Source organism: Petromyzon marinus, unplaced genomic scaffold (assembly GCF_048934315.1).
Source record: "Petromyzon marinus isolate PM22_M1 ecotype Great Lakes invasive population unplaced genomic scaffold, UKy_Petmar_22M1.pri1.0 PM_Scaffold_148, whole genome shotgun sequence".
NCBI lineage: Eukaryota > Metazoa > Chordata > Hyperoartia > Petromyzontiformes > Petromyzontidae > Petromyzon > Petromyzon marinus.
Window position 1 is genome coordinate 128,519 of NW_027423111.1, and position 15,365 is coordinate 143,883.

The 15,365-nt window shown below is 51.6% G+C and overlaps 1 protein-coding gene across 1 annotated transcript in view; it reads right to left on the reverse strand.

The window, feature by feature from the left end:
* Nucleotides 1-15,365, reverse strand: part of LOC142905343 (uncharacterized) — a 134,863-nt gene that overhangs the window by 22,985 nt on the left and 96,513 nt on the right. Inside the window, exons 20-21 of the mRNA XM_076063547.1 lie at nt 8,884-8,975; nt 4,606-4,721 (exon numbers count right to left, since the gene is read on the reverse strand). Coding sequence (XP_075919662.1) covers nt 4,606-4,721; nt 8,884-8,975 — 208 coding nt within the window. The remainder of the gene's footprint in view (nt 1-4,605; nt 4,722-8,883; nt 8,976-15,365) is intronic.

The following is a 15,365-nucleotide window of genomic DNA, read 5'->3' on the forward strand; positions in this document are numbered from 1 at the left end:
GAGACAGCTTTTCTTAGAGCCCTTTAGTCTCCATTGGTGTTGGACCAGAAGACGCCAAAAGGCGTACAACTCAAAATCAGCGCACCATCAGAGTTATTGAGGGCTCGGGGTGAGGATTTACATTATGAGACCTCCCTTTGCCAGTAACAAGATATAGGAATAGGTTTTAACCCCTTTTAACTGGCACACAAAAAACTGACACCTTTATTCAAGGCATCGTGTTTGCAATAACCACAACACAAGCAGTCAAAAACGCAAACACAAAAAGACAACTCTGATAATAATGATTATATCGGCACTGTCCTTGAATTTGATTGGTCCACACCCGAGACGGCTTTTCTTAGAGCCCTTTAGTCTCCGCTGGTGTTGGACCAGAAGACGCCAAAAGGCGTCACACAACTCAAAATCAGCACACTATCAGAGTTATTGAGGGCTCGGGGTGAGGATTTACATTATGAGACCTCCTTTGCCAGTAACAAGATATAGGAATAGGTTTTTAACCCCTTTTAACCGGCACACAAAAAACTGACACCTTTGTTCAAGGCATCGTGTTTGCAATAACCACAACACAAGCAGTCAAAAATGCAAACACAAAAAGAGACAACTCTGATAATGATTATATCGGCACTGTCCTTGAATTTGATTGGTCCACACCAGAGACGGCTTTTCTTAGAGCCCCTTTAGTCTCTCACTGGTGTTGGACATGAAGAGGCCAAAAGGCGTACAACTCAAAAACAGCAGAGCACCATCAGAGTATTGAGGGCTCGGGGTGAGGATTTACATTATGAGACCTCCTTTGCCAGTAACAAGATATAGGAATAGGTTTTAACCCCTGTTAACTGGCACACAAAAACTCAACTTTTGGCCTCTTCTGGTCCAACACCAGTGGAGAGACTAAAGGGGCTCTAAGAAAAGCTGTCTCTCTGGTGTGGACCAATCAAATTCAAGGACAGTGCCAATATCATTATTATTATCAGAGTTGTCTCTTTGTGTTTGCATTTTGACTGCTTGTGTTGTGGTTATTGCAAACACGATGCCTTGAATAAAGGTGTCAGTTTTGTTGTGTGCCAGTTAAAAGGGGTAAAAAACCTATTTACTATATATCTTGTTACTGGCAAAGGAGGTCTCATAATGTAAAAAAAACTGTATTTATTTATTGTTAGTCAACTCTTTGATTCTATTCGCTAAAGTCACCACGTGGGAGGGTTAAAAAAGATAAATTAACGGGCTAAAAAAATCCACCGCATTTCGGCCGCAGCACAAGTTGGCACGGAGAGAGAGAGAGAGACACGGGGAGAGAGAGAGACACGGGGAGAGAGAGAGAGACACGGGGAGAGAGAGAGCCACGGGGAGAGAGAGAGAGAGACACGGGGAGAGAGAGAGAGACACGGGGAGAGAGAGAAAGACACGGGGAGAGAGAGAAAGACACGGGGAGAGAGAGACACGGGGAGAGAGAGAGAGACACGGGGAGAGAGAGAGAGACACGGGGAGAGAGAGAGAGAGACACGGGGAGAGAGAGAGAGACACGGGGAGAGAGAGAGAGACACGGGGAGAGAGAGAGACACAGGAGAGAGAGAGAGAGACACGGGGAGAGAGAGAGAGACACGGGGAGAGAGAGAGACACAGGGAGAGAGAGAGGGACACGAGGAGAGAGAGAGACACGGGGAGAGAGACACGGGAGAGAGAGACACGGGGAGAGAGAGAGACACTGGGAGAGAGAGAGACACGGGGAGAGAGAGAGAGACACGGGGAGAGAGAGAGACACGGGGAGAGAGAGAGACACGGGGAGAGAGAGAGACACGGGGAGAGAGAGAGACACGGGGAGAGAGAGAGACACGGGGAGAGAGAGAGAGACACGGGGAGAGAGAGAGACACGGGGAGAGAGAGAGAGACACGGGGAGAGAGACACGGGGAGAGAGACACGGGGAGAGAGAGAGACACGCGGAGAGAGAGAGACACGGGGAGAGAGAGAGACACGGGGAGAGAGAGAGACACGGGGAGAGAGAGAGACACGGGGAGAGAGAGAGACACGGGGAGAGAGAGAGACACGGGGAGAGAGAGACACACGGGGAGAGAGAGACACGGGGAGAGAAAGAGACACGGGGAGAGAGAGGGAGAGACACGGAGAGAGAGAGAGAGACACGGGGAGAGAGAGAGACACGGGGAGAGAGAGACACACGGGGAGAGAGACACGGGGAGAGAGAGAGACACGGGGAGAGAGAGAGAGACACGGGGAGAGAGAGACACACGGGGAGAGAGAGACACACGGGGAGAGAGAGACACACGGGGAGAGAGAGAGAGAGAGACACGGGGAGAGAGAGAGACACGGAGAGAGAGAGAGAGACACGGGGAGAGAGAGAGACACGGGGAGAGAGAGAGACACGGGGAGAGAGAGAGACACGGGGAGAGAGAGAGACACGGGGAGAGAGAGAGAGAGACACGGGGAGAGAGAGAGAGACACGGGGAGAGAGAGAAAGACACGGGGAGAGAGAGAAAGACACGGGGAGAGAGAGACACGGGGAGAGAGAGAGAGACACGGGGAGAGAGAGAGAGACACGGGGAGAGAGAGAGAGAGACACGGGGAGAGAGAGAGAGACACGGGGAGAGAGAGAGAGACACGGGGAGAGAGAGAGACACAGGAGAGAGAGAGAGAGACACGGGGAGAGAGAGAGAGACACGGGGAGAGAGAGAGACACAGGGAGAGAGAGAGGGACACGAGGAGAGAGAGAGACACGGGGAGAGAGACACGGGAGAGAGAGACACGGGGAGAGAGAGAGACACTGGGAGAGAGAGAGACACGGGGAGAGAGAGAGAGACACGGGGAGAGAGAGAGACACGGGGAGAGAGAGAGACACGGGGAGAGAGAGAGACACGGGGAGAGAGAGAGACACGGGGAGAGAGAGAGACACGGGGAGAGAGAGAGACACGGGGAGAGAGAGAGACACGGGGAGAGAGAGAGAGACACGGGGAGAGAGACACGGGGAGAGAGACACGGGGAGAGAGAGAGACACGCGGAGAGAGAGAGACACGGGGAGAGAGAGAGACACGGGGAGAGAGAGAGACACGGGGAGAGAGAGAGACACGGGGAGAGAGAGAGACACGGGGAGAGAGAGAGACACGGGGAGAGAGAGACACACGGGGAGAGAGAGACACGGGGAGAGAAAGAGACACGGGGAGAGAGAGGGAGAGACACGGAGAGAGAGAGAGAGACACGGGGAGAGAGAGAGACACGGGGAGAGAGAGACACACGGGGAGAGAGACACGGGGAGAGAGAGAGACACGGGGAGAGAGAGAGACACGGTGAGAGAGAGAGAGACACGGGAGAGAGAGAGACACGGGGAGAGAGAGAGACACGGGGAGAGAGAGAGACACGGGAGAGAGAGAGACACGGGGAGAGAGAGAGACACTGGGAGAGAGAGACACACGGGGAGAGAGAGACACACGGGGAGAGAGAGAGACACGGGGAGAGAGAGAGACACGGGGAGAGAGAGAGACACAGGGAGAGAGAGAGACACGGGAGAGAGAGAGACACGGGGAGAGAGAGAGAGACACGGGGAGAGAGAGAGACACAGGGGGAGAGAGACACAGGGAGAGAGAGAGACACGGGGAGAGAGAGAGACACGGGGAGAGAGAGAGACACGGGGAGAGAGAGAGACACGGGGAGAGAGAGACACGAGGAGAGAGAGAGACACGGGGAGAGAGAGGGAGAGACACGGAGAGAGAGAGAGAGACACGGGGAGAGAGAGAGACACGGGGAGAGAGAGACACACGGGGAGAGAGACACGGGGAGAGAGAGAGACACGGGGAGAGAGAGAGACACGGTGAGAGAGAGAGAGACAGGGGAGAGAGAGAGACACGGGGAGAGAGAGAGACACGGGGAGAGAGAGAGACACGGGAGAGAGAGAGAGACACGGGGAGAGAGAGAGACACTGGGAGAGAGAGACACACGGGGAGAGAGAGAGACATGGGGAGAGAGAGAGACACGGGGAGAGAGAGAGACACGGGGAGAGAGAGAGACACGGGGAGAGAGAGAGACACGGGAGAGAGAGAGACACGGGGAGAGAGAGAGAGAGACACGGGGAGAGAGAGAGACACGGGAGAGAGAGACACGGGAGAGAGAGAGACACGGGGAGAGAGAGACACACGGGGAGAGAGAGAGAGACACGGAGAGAGAGAGAGAGCCACACGGGGAGAGAGATACGGGAGAGAGAGAGACACGGGGAGAGAGACACGGGGAGAGAGAGAGAGACACGGGGAGAGAGAGAGAGACACGGGGAGAGAGAGAGAGAGCCACACGGGGAGAGAGATACGGGAGAGAGAGAGACACGGGGAGAGAGACACGGGGAGAGAGACACGGGGAGAGAGAGAGAGACACGGGGAGAGAGAGAGACACGGGGAGAGAGAGAGACACGGTGAGAGAGAGAGAGACACGGGGAGATTAGAGAGACACGGCGTGAGAGAGAGACACGGGGTGACAGACACGGGGTGAGAGACACGGGGAGAGAGAGAGAGACACGGGGAGAGAGACACGGGGAGAGAGAGAGACACGGGGAGTTGCGTGAGAGTTGCGTGGGAGTTGCGTGAGAGTTGCGTGAGACAGGCAACCTGCGTTTCTTGGGACAATCCTTCATGAAGTGGCCGATCTTGCCACAGATTCGGCAGCAGCGGTCGTTGGGAGCAACCTCACCGTCAGTGAGCAACTCGACAGAGAACAGATACTCCTAGACACACACAGAGACACACAGAGACACACACAGAGACACGGAGACACACACACAGAGACACACAGAGACACAGAGACACACACAGTGACACACAGACACACACACAGAGACACACAGTGAGCAACTCGACAGAGAACAGATACTCCTAGACACACACAGAGACACAGAGACACACACAGTGAGACACACACAGTGAGACACACACAGAGACACAGACACACACACAGAGACACACAGTGACACACACAGAGAACAGATACTCCTAGACACACACAGAGACACAGAGACACACACAGTGAGACACACACAGTGAGACACACACAGTGAGACACACACAGAGACACAGACACACACACAGAGACACACACAGAGACACACACAGAGAACAGATACTCCTAGACACACACAGAGACACAGAGACACACACAGTGAGACACACACAGTGAGACACACACAGAGACACACAGAGACACACACAGAGAACAGATACTCCTAGACACACACAGAGACACACACAGAGAACAGATACTCCTAGACACACACAGAGACACACAGAGACACAGAGACACAGTGAGACACACACAGAGACACACACAGAGAACAGATACTCCTAGACACACACAGAGACACACAGAGACACAGAGACACAGTGAGACACACACAGAGACACACACAGAGAACAGATACTCCTAGACACACACAGAGACACACAGAGACACAGAGACACAGTGAGACACACACAGAGACACACACAGAGAACAGATACTCCTAGACACACACAGAGACACAGAGACACACACAGTGAGACACACACAGTGAGACACACACACAGAGACACACACAGAGACACACACAGAGACACACACAGAGACACACACAGAGACACACAGAGACACACACAGAGACACACACAGAGACACAGAGACACACACAGAGACACACACAGAGACACAGAGACACACACAGAGACACACACAGAGACACACAGTGACACAGAGACACACAGTGAGACACACACAGAGACACACACAGAGACACACAGAGACACACACAGAGACACACACAGAGACACACAGAGACACACACAGAGACACACAGAGACACACACAGAGACACAGAGACACACACAGAGACACACACAGAGACACACACAGAGACACACAGAGACACACACAGAGACACACACAGAGACACACACAGAGACACACACAGAGACACACAGTGACACAGAGACACACAGTGAGACACACACAGAGACACACACAGAGACACACACAGAGACACAGACACACACACAGAGACACACAGTGACACACACAGAGAACAGATACTCCTAGACACACACAGAGACACAGAGACACACACAGTGAGACACACACAGTGAGACACACACACAGAGACACACACAGAGACACACACAGAGACACACACAGAGACACACAGAGACACACACAGAGACACACAGAGACACACACAGAGACACAGAGACACACACAGAGACACACACAGAGACACACACAGAGACACACAGAGACACACACAGAGACACACACAGAGACACAGAGACACACACAGAGACACACACAGAGACACACAGTGACACAGAGACACACAGTGAGACACACACAGAGACACACACAGAGACACACACAGAGACACAGACACACACACAGAGACACACAGTGACACACACAGAGAACAGATACTCCTAGACACACACAGAGACACAGAGACACACACAGTGAGACACAGAGACACACAGTGACACACACAAACACACACACAGAGACACAGAGACACACACAGAGACACAGAGACACACAGACACACACAGACACACACAGACACACACAGAGACACAGAGACACACACAGACACACACAGAGACACAGAGACACACACAGACATAAACAGAAACACACAGAGACACACAGTGACACACAGTGACACACACAGAGACACAGAGACACACAGTGACACACACAGACACACACAGAGACACAGAGACACACACAGAGACACAGAGAGACACACAGAGACACAGAGAGACATACAGTGACACACACACAGAGACACACACACAGAGACACACAGTGATCACAGAGACAGGCACAGTGACAAAGTGACACACACAGACACAGAGACATACACAGAGACACACAGAGAGACACACACACACATAGACACACAGTGACACACATTGACACACAGTGACACACAGAGACACAGAGACACACAGTGACACACACAGACACACACAGAGACACACAGTGACACAGAGACACACACAGACACACACACAGAGACACAGAGACACACACAGACACAAACAGAAACACACAGAGACACACAGTGACACACACAGACACACACAGAGACACAGAGACACACAGTGACACACACAGACACACACAGAGACACACAGTGACAGAGACACACACAGAGACACAGAGAGACATACAGTGACACACACACAGAGACACACACACAGAGACACACAGTGATCACAGAGACACGCACAGTGACACAGTGACACACACAGACACAGAGACACACACAGAGACACACAGAGAGACACACACACACAGAGACACACAGTGACACACATTGACACACAGTGACACACAGAGACACAGACACAGACACACACAGTGACACACACAGACACACACAGTGACACACACAGACACACACAGACACACACAGAGACACAGAGGCACACACAGACACAAACAGAAACACACAGAGACACACAGTGACACACACAGACACACACAGACACACACAGAGACACACAGTGACACACACAGACACACACAGAGACACACAGTGACACAGAGACACACACAGACACAGAGAGACACACAGAGACACACAGAGAGACATACAGTGACACACACACAGAGACACACACAGAGACACACAGTGATCACAGAGACACGCACAGTGACACAGTGACACACAAAGACAGAGAGACACACACAGAGACACACAGAGAGACACACACACACACATAGACACAGTGACACACATTGACACACAGTGACACACAGAGACACAGAGACACAGACACAGAGACACACACACAGACAGAGAGACAGACACAGAGACACACACAGAGACACACACAGACAGAGACACACAGTGACACAGAGACACAGACACAGACAGACACAGAGACACACAGACAGAGACACACACAGAGAGACACACAGACAGAGACACACAGTGACACAGAGACACAGACACAGACAGACACAGACACACAGACAGAGACACACAGACAGAGACACACAGAGAGAGACACACAGAGAGAGACACACAGAGAGAGACACACAGAGAGAGACACACAGAGAGAGACAGAGAAAGACACACACACAGAGACACAGAGAGAGGCACACACAGACAGAGACAGACACAGAGACACACAGAGAGAGTATATGTGTGTGTGTCACTGTGTGTGTGTAACTGTGTGTGTGTGTGTGTCACTGTGTGTGTGTGTCACTGTGTGTGTCACTGTGTGTGTCACTGTGTGTGTGTAACTGTGTGTGTGTGTGTCACTGTGTGTGTGTGTCACTGTGTGTGTGTGTGTCACTGTGTGTGTGTGTGACTGTGTGTGTGTCACTGTGTGCGTGTCACTGTGTGCGTGTCACTGTGTGTGTGTCACTGTGTGTGTCACTGTGTGTGTGTCACTGTGTGTGTGTGTGTCACTGTGTGTGTGTCACTGTGTGTGTCACTGTGTGTGTGTGTCACTGTGTGTGTCACTGTGTGTGTGTCACTGTCACTGTGTGTGTCACTGTGTGTGTGTCACTGTGTGTGTGTCACTGTGTGTGTGTGTCACTGTGTGTGTCACTGTGTGGGTGTGTCACTGTGTGTGTGTGTCACTGTGTGTGTGTGTCACTGTGTGTGTCACTGTGTGTGTGTGTCACTGTGTGTGTGTCACTGTGTGTGTCACTGTGTGTGTGTCACTGTGTGTGTGTGTGTCACTGTGTGTGTCACTGTGTGTGTGTGTCACTGTGTGTCTGTGTCACTGTGTGTGTCACTGTGGGTGTCACTGTGTCACTGTGTGTGTCACTGTGTGTGTGTGTCACTGTGTGTGTGTCACTGTGTGTGTCACTGTGTGTGTCACTGTGTGTGTGTCACTGTGTGTGTGTCTCACCATGAACGAGCGGTAGGGATGAGGAGGTGTGGATATAGGAGTACCAAACAGGCGGCGACCATTCACCAGCGCCTTGCGGATATAATTAGTCACTGTGACACACACACAGTGACACACACACACAGTGACACACACACAGTGACACACACACACACAGTGACACACACACAGTGACACACACACAGTGACACACACACAGTGACACACACACACACAGTGACACACACACAGTGACACACAGTGACACACACATAGTGACACACACACAGTGACACACACACACACAGTGACACACACACAGTGACACACAGTGACACACACATAGTGACACACACACAGTGACACACACAGTGACACACACAGTGACACACACAGTGACACACACACAGTGACACACACAGTGACACACACAGTGACACACACACAGTGACACACACACAGTGACACACACAGTGACACACACAGTGACACACACAGTGACACACACACAGTGACACACACAGTGACACACACAGTGACACACACACACAGTGACACACACACAGTGACACACACAGTGACACACACACAGTGACACACACAGTGACACACACAGTGACACACACACACACAGTGACACACACACAGTGACACACACAGTGACACACACACAGTGACACACACACAGTGACACACACAGTGACACACACAGTGACACACACAGTGACACACACACACTGTAACACACACACAGTGACACACACAGTGACACACACAGTGACACATACAGTGACACACACACAGTGACACACACACAGTGACACACACAGTGACACACACAGTGACACACACAGTGACACACACACACTGTAACACACACACAGTGACACACACACACTGTAACACACACAGTGACACACACACAGTGACACACACAGTGACACACACACAGTGACACACACAGTGACACACACACAGTGACACACAGTGACACACACACACAGTGACACACACAGTGACACACACACAGTGACACACACACAGTGACACACACACACTGTAACACACACACAGTGACACACACACAGTGACACACACAGTGACACACACACAGTGACACACACAGTGACACACACACAGTGACACGCACACAGTGACACACACACACAGTGACACACACAGTGACACACACACAGTGACACACACACAGTGACACACACACAGTGACACACACAGTGACACACACACTGTAACACACACACAGTGACACACACACAGTGACACACACAGTGACACACACACAGTGACACACACAGTGACACACACACAGTGACACACAGTGACACACACACACAGTGACACACACAGTGACACACACACAGTGACACACACACAGTGACACACACACAGTGACACACACAGTGACACACACAGTGACACACACAGTGACACACACACAGTGATACACACAGTGACACACACAGTGACACACACAGTGACACACACAGTGACACACACACAGTGACACACACACAGTGACACACACACAGTGACACACACAGTGACACACACACAGTGACACACACAGTGACACACACAGTGACACACACAGTGACACACACAGTGACACACACAGTGACACACACACAGTGATACACACAGTGACACACACAGTGACACACACAGTGACACACACAGTGACACACACAGTGACACACACACAGTGACACACACAGTGACACACACACAGTGACACACACACAGTGACACACACACAGTGACACACACACAGTGACACACACACAGTGACACACACACAGTGACACACACACAGTGACACACACACAGTGACACACACAGTGACACACACAGTGACACACACAGTGACACACACACACAGTGACACACACAGTGACACACACACAGTGACACACACACAGTGACACACACACAGTGACACACACAGACAGTGACACACACACAGTGACACACACACACAGTGACACACACACACAGTGACACATACACACAGTGACACACACACAGTGACACATACACACAGTGACACACACACAGTGACACACACACACACAGTGACACACACACAGTGACACACACACAGTGACACACACAGTGACACACACACAGTGACACACACACAGTGACACACACACAGTGACACACACACAGTGACACACACAGTGACACACACACAGTGACACACACAGTGACACACACACACAGTAACACACACAGTGACACACACACAGTGACACACACACAGTGACACACACACAGTGACACACACAGTGACACACACAGTGTCACACACAGTGACACACACAGTGACACACACAGTGTCACACACAGTGACACACACACAGTGACACACTGACACACACAGTGACACACACAGTGACACACACAGTGACACACACACACACACAGTGACACACACACAGTGACACACACACACAGTGACACACACACAGTGACACACACACAGTGACACACACAGTGACACACACAGTGACACACACAGACACACAGTGACACACACACAGTGACACACACAGTGACACACACAGTGACACACACAGACACACAGTGACACACACACAGTGTAACACACAGTGACACACACAGTGACACAAACAGTGACACACACAGTGACACACAGTGACACACACAGTGACACAAACAGTGACACACACAGTGACACACAGTGACACACACAGTGACACACACACACAGTGACACACACAGTGGCACACAGTGACACACACACAGTGACACACACACAGTGACACACACACAGTGACACACACACAGTGTGACACACACACAGTGACACACACACAGTGACACACACAGTGACACACACACACAGTGACACACACACACAGTGACACACACACAGACACACACAGTGACACACACACACAGTGACACACACACAGACACACACAGTGACACACACACAGTGACACACACACACAGTGACACACACAGTGACACACACACACAGTGACACACACAGTGACACACACACACACAGTGACACACACACACAGTGACACACACACAGACACACACAGTGACACACACAGTGACACACACACAGCGTAACACACACACAGCGACACATACAGTGACACACACAGTGACACACACACACACAGTGACACACACACAGTGAGTGAGTAGCTGAGTGAGTGTATGGTGAGTGAGTGGGTGAGTGAGTGGGTGAGTGGGTGGGTGAATGAGTGAGTAGGTGAGTGAGTGGGTGAGTGAGTGGGTGGGTGAGTGAGTGGATGAGTGAGTGGGTGGGTGAGTGAGTGAGTGAGTAGGTGAGTGAGTGAGTGGGTGGGTGAGTGAGTGAGTGAGTAGGTGAGTGAGTGAGTGAGTGGGTGGGTGAGTGAGTGAGTGAGTGGGTGGGTGAGTGAGTGAGTGAGTTGGTGAGTGGGTGAGTGGGTGAGTGAGTGAGTTGGTGAGTGAGTGAGTAGGTGAGTGAGTTGGTGAGCGAGTGAGTTGGTGAGTGAGTGAGTTGGTGAGTGAGTGAGTTGGTGAGTGAGTGAGTGAGTGGGTGAGTGGGTGAGTGAGTGAGTAGGTGAGTGAGTTGGTGAGTGAGTGAGTTGGTGAGTGAGTGGCTGAGTGAGCGGGTGAGTGAGTGAGTGAGTGGGTGAGTGAGTGAGTGAGTGGGTGAGCGGGTGAGTGAGTGGGTTAGTGAGTGAGTGGGTGAGTGAGTGAGTGAGTGGGTGGGTGAGTGGGTGGGTGAGTGGGTGATTGAGTGGGTGAGTGGGTGAGTGAGTGAGTGGGTGAGTGAGTGAGTGGGTGAGTGAGTGAGTGAGTAGGTGAGTGAGTGAGTGAGTAGGTGAGTGAGTGAGTGGGTGAGTGGGTGAGTGAGTGAGTGAGTTGGTGAGTGAGTTGGTGAGTGAGTGAGTGGGTGAGTGAGTGAGTTGGTGAGTGAGTTGGTGAGTGAGTGAGTAGGTGAGTGAGTGAGTGAGTGGGTGAGTGAGTTGGTGAGTGAGTGAGTGAGTTGGTGAGTGAGTTGGTGAGTTGGTGAGTAGGTGAGTGAGTTGGTGAGTGAGTGAGTGAGTGACTGTGTGAGTGAGTGGGTGAGTGAGTGGGTGAGTGAGTGAGTGAGTGGGTGAGTGAGTGAGTGAGTTGGTGAGTGAGTTGGTGAGTGAGTGAGTTGGTGAGTGAGTGGGTGAGTGAGTGAGTTGGTGAGTGAGTTGGTGAGTGAGTGAGTGAGTTGGTGAGTGAGTTGGTGAGTGAGTTGGTGAGTGAGTGAGTGAGTTGGTGAGTGAGTGAGTAGGTGAGTGAGTGAGTGGGTGAGTGAGTTGGTGAGTGAGTGGGTAAGTGAGTGAGTGAGTGGGTGAGTGAGTGAGTGAGTTGGTGAGTGAGTGAGTGAGTTGGTGAGTGAGTTGGTGAGTGAGTTGGTGAGTGAGTGAGTGAGTTGGTGAGTGAGTGAGTAGGTGAGTGAGTGAGTGGGTGAGTGAGTTGGTGAGTGAGTGGGTGAGTGAGTGAGTGAGTGGGTGAGTGAGTGAGTGAGTTGGTGAGTGAGTGAGTGAGTTGGTGAGTGAGTTGGTGAGTGAGTGAGTGAGTTGGTGAGTGAGTTGGTGAGTTGGTGAGTGAGTTGGTGAGTGAGTTGAGTGAGTTGGTGAGTTGGTGAGTGAGTTGGTGAGTGAGTGAGTGAGTTGGTGAGTGAGTGAGTTGGTGAGTGAGTTGGTGAGTGAGTTGGTGAGTTGGTGAGTGAGTTGGTGAGTTGGTGAGTGAGTTGGTGAGTGAGTTGGTGAGTTGGTGAGTGAGTTGGTGAGTTGGTGAGTGAGTTGGTGAGTGAGTGAGTGAGTTGGTGAGTGAGTGAGTGAGTTGATGAGTGAGTTGGTGAGTGGGTTGGTGAGTTGGTGAGTGAATTGGTGAGTTGGTGAGTGAGTTGGTGAGTGAGTTGGTGAGTGAGTTGGTGAGTGAGTTGGTGAGTGAGTGAGTGAGTGAGTTGGTGAGTGAGTGAGTGAGTTGATGAGTGAGTTGGTGAGTGGGTTGGTGAGTTGGTGAGTGAGTTGGTGAGTTGGTGAGTAAGTTGGTGAGTGAGTTGGTGAGTGAGTTGGTGAGTGAGTGAGTGAGTTGGTGAGTTGGTGAGTGAGTTGGTGAGTTGGTGAGTGAGTTGGTGAGTGGGTGAGTTAGTGAGTGAGTGAGTGAGTTGGTGAGTGAGTTGGTGAGTGGGTGAGGAGTTGGTGAGTGAGTGAGTGAGTTGGTGAGTTGGTGAGTGAGTTGGTGAGTGAGTGAGTGAGTTGGTGAGTGAGTTGGTGAGTGAGTTGGTGAGTGAGTGAGTTGGTGAGTGAGTTGGTGAGTTGGTGAGTGAGTTGGTGAGTTGGTGAGTGAGTTGGTGAGTGAGTTGGTGAGTGAGTTGGTGAGTGAGTGAGTGAGTTGGTGAGTTGGTGAGTGAGTGAGTGAGTTGGTGAGTGAGTTGGTGAGTTGGTGAGTGAGTTGGTGAGTTGGTGAGTGAGTGAGTGAGTTGGTGAGTGAGTTGGTGAGTGAGTTGGTGAGTGAGTGAGTTGGTGAGTTGGTGAGTGAGTTGGTGAGTTGGTGAGTGAGTTGGTGAGTGAGTTGGTGAGTTGGTGAGTGAGTTGGTGAGTTGGTGAGTGAGTTGGTGAGTGAGTGAGTGAGTTGGTGAGTGAGTGAGTGAGTTGATGAGTGAGTTGGTGAGTGGGTTGGTGAGTTGGTGAGTGAGTTGGTGAGTTGGTGAGTGAGTTGGTGAGTGAGTTGGTGAGTGAGTTGGTGAGTGAGTTGGTGAGTGAGTGAGTGAGTTGGTGAGTGAGTGAGTGAGTTGATGAGTGAGTTGGTGAGTGGGTTGGTGAGTTGGTGAGTGAGTTGGTGAGTTGGTGAGTAAGTTGGTGAGTGAGTTGGTGAGTGAGTTGGTGAGTGAGTGAGTGAGTTGGTGAGTTGGTGAGTGAGTTGGTGAGTTGGTGAGTGAGTTGGTGAGTGGGTGAGTTAGTGAGTTGGTGAGTGAGTTGGTGAGTTGGTGAGTGAGTTGGTGAGTTGGTGAGTGAGTTGGTGAGTGAGTTGGTGAGTGAGTTGGTGAGTGAGTGAGTGAGTTGGTGAGTGAGTGAGTGAGTTGATGAGTGAGTTGGTGAGTGGGTTGGTGAGTTGGTGAGTGAGTTGGTGAGTTGGTGAGTAAGTTGGTGAGTGAGTTGGTGAGTGAGTTGGTGAGTGAGTGAGTGAGTTGGTGAGTTGGTGAGTGAGTTGGTGAGTTGGTGAGTGAGTTGGTGAGTGGGTGAGTTAGTGAGTGAGTGAGTGAGTTGGTGAGTGAGTTGGTGAGTGGGTGAGGAGTTGGTGAGTGAGTGAGTGAGTGAGTTGGTGAGTTGGTGAGTGAGTTGGTGAGTGAGTGAGTGAGTTGGTGAGTGAGTTGGTGAGTGAGTTGGTGAGTGAGTGAGTTGGTGAGTGAGTTGGTGAGTTGGTGAGTGAGTTGGTGAGTTGGTGAGTGAGTTGGTGAGTGAGTTGGT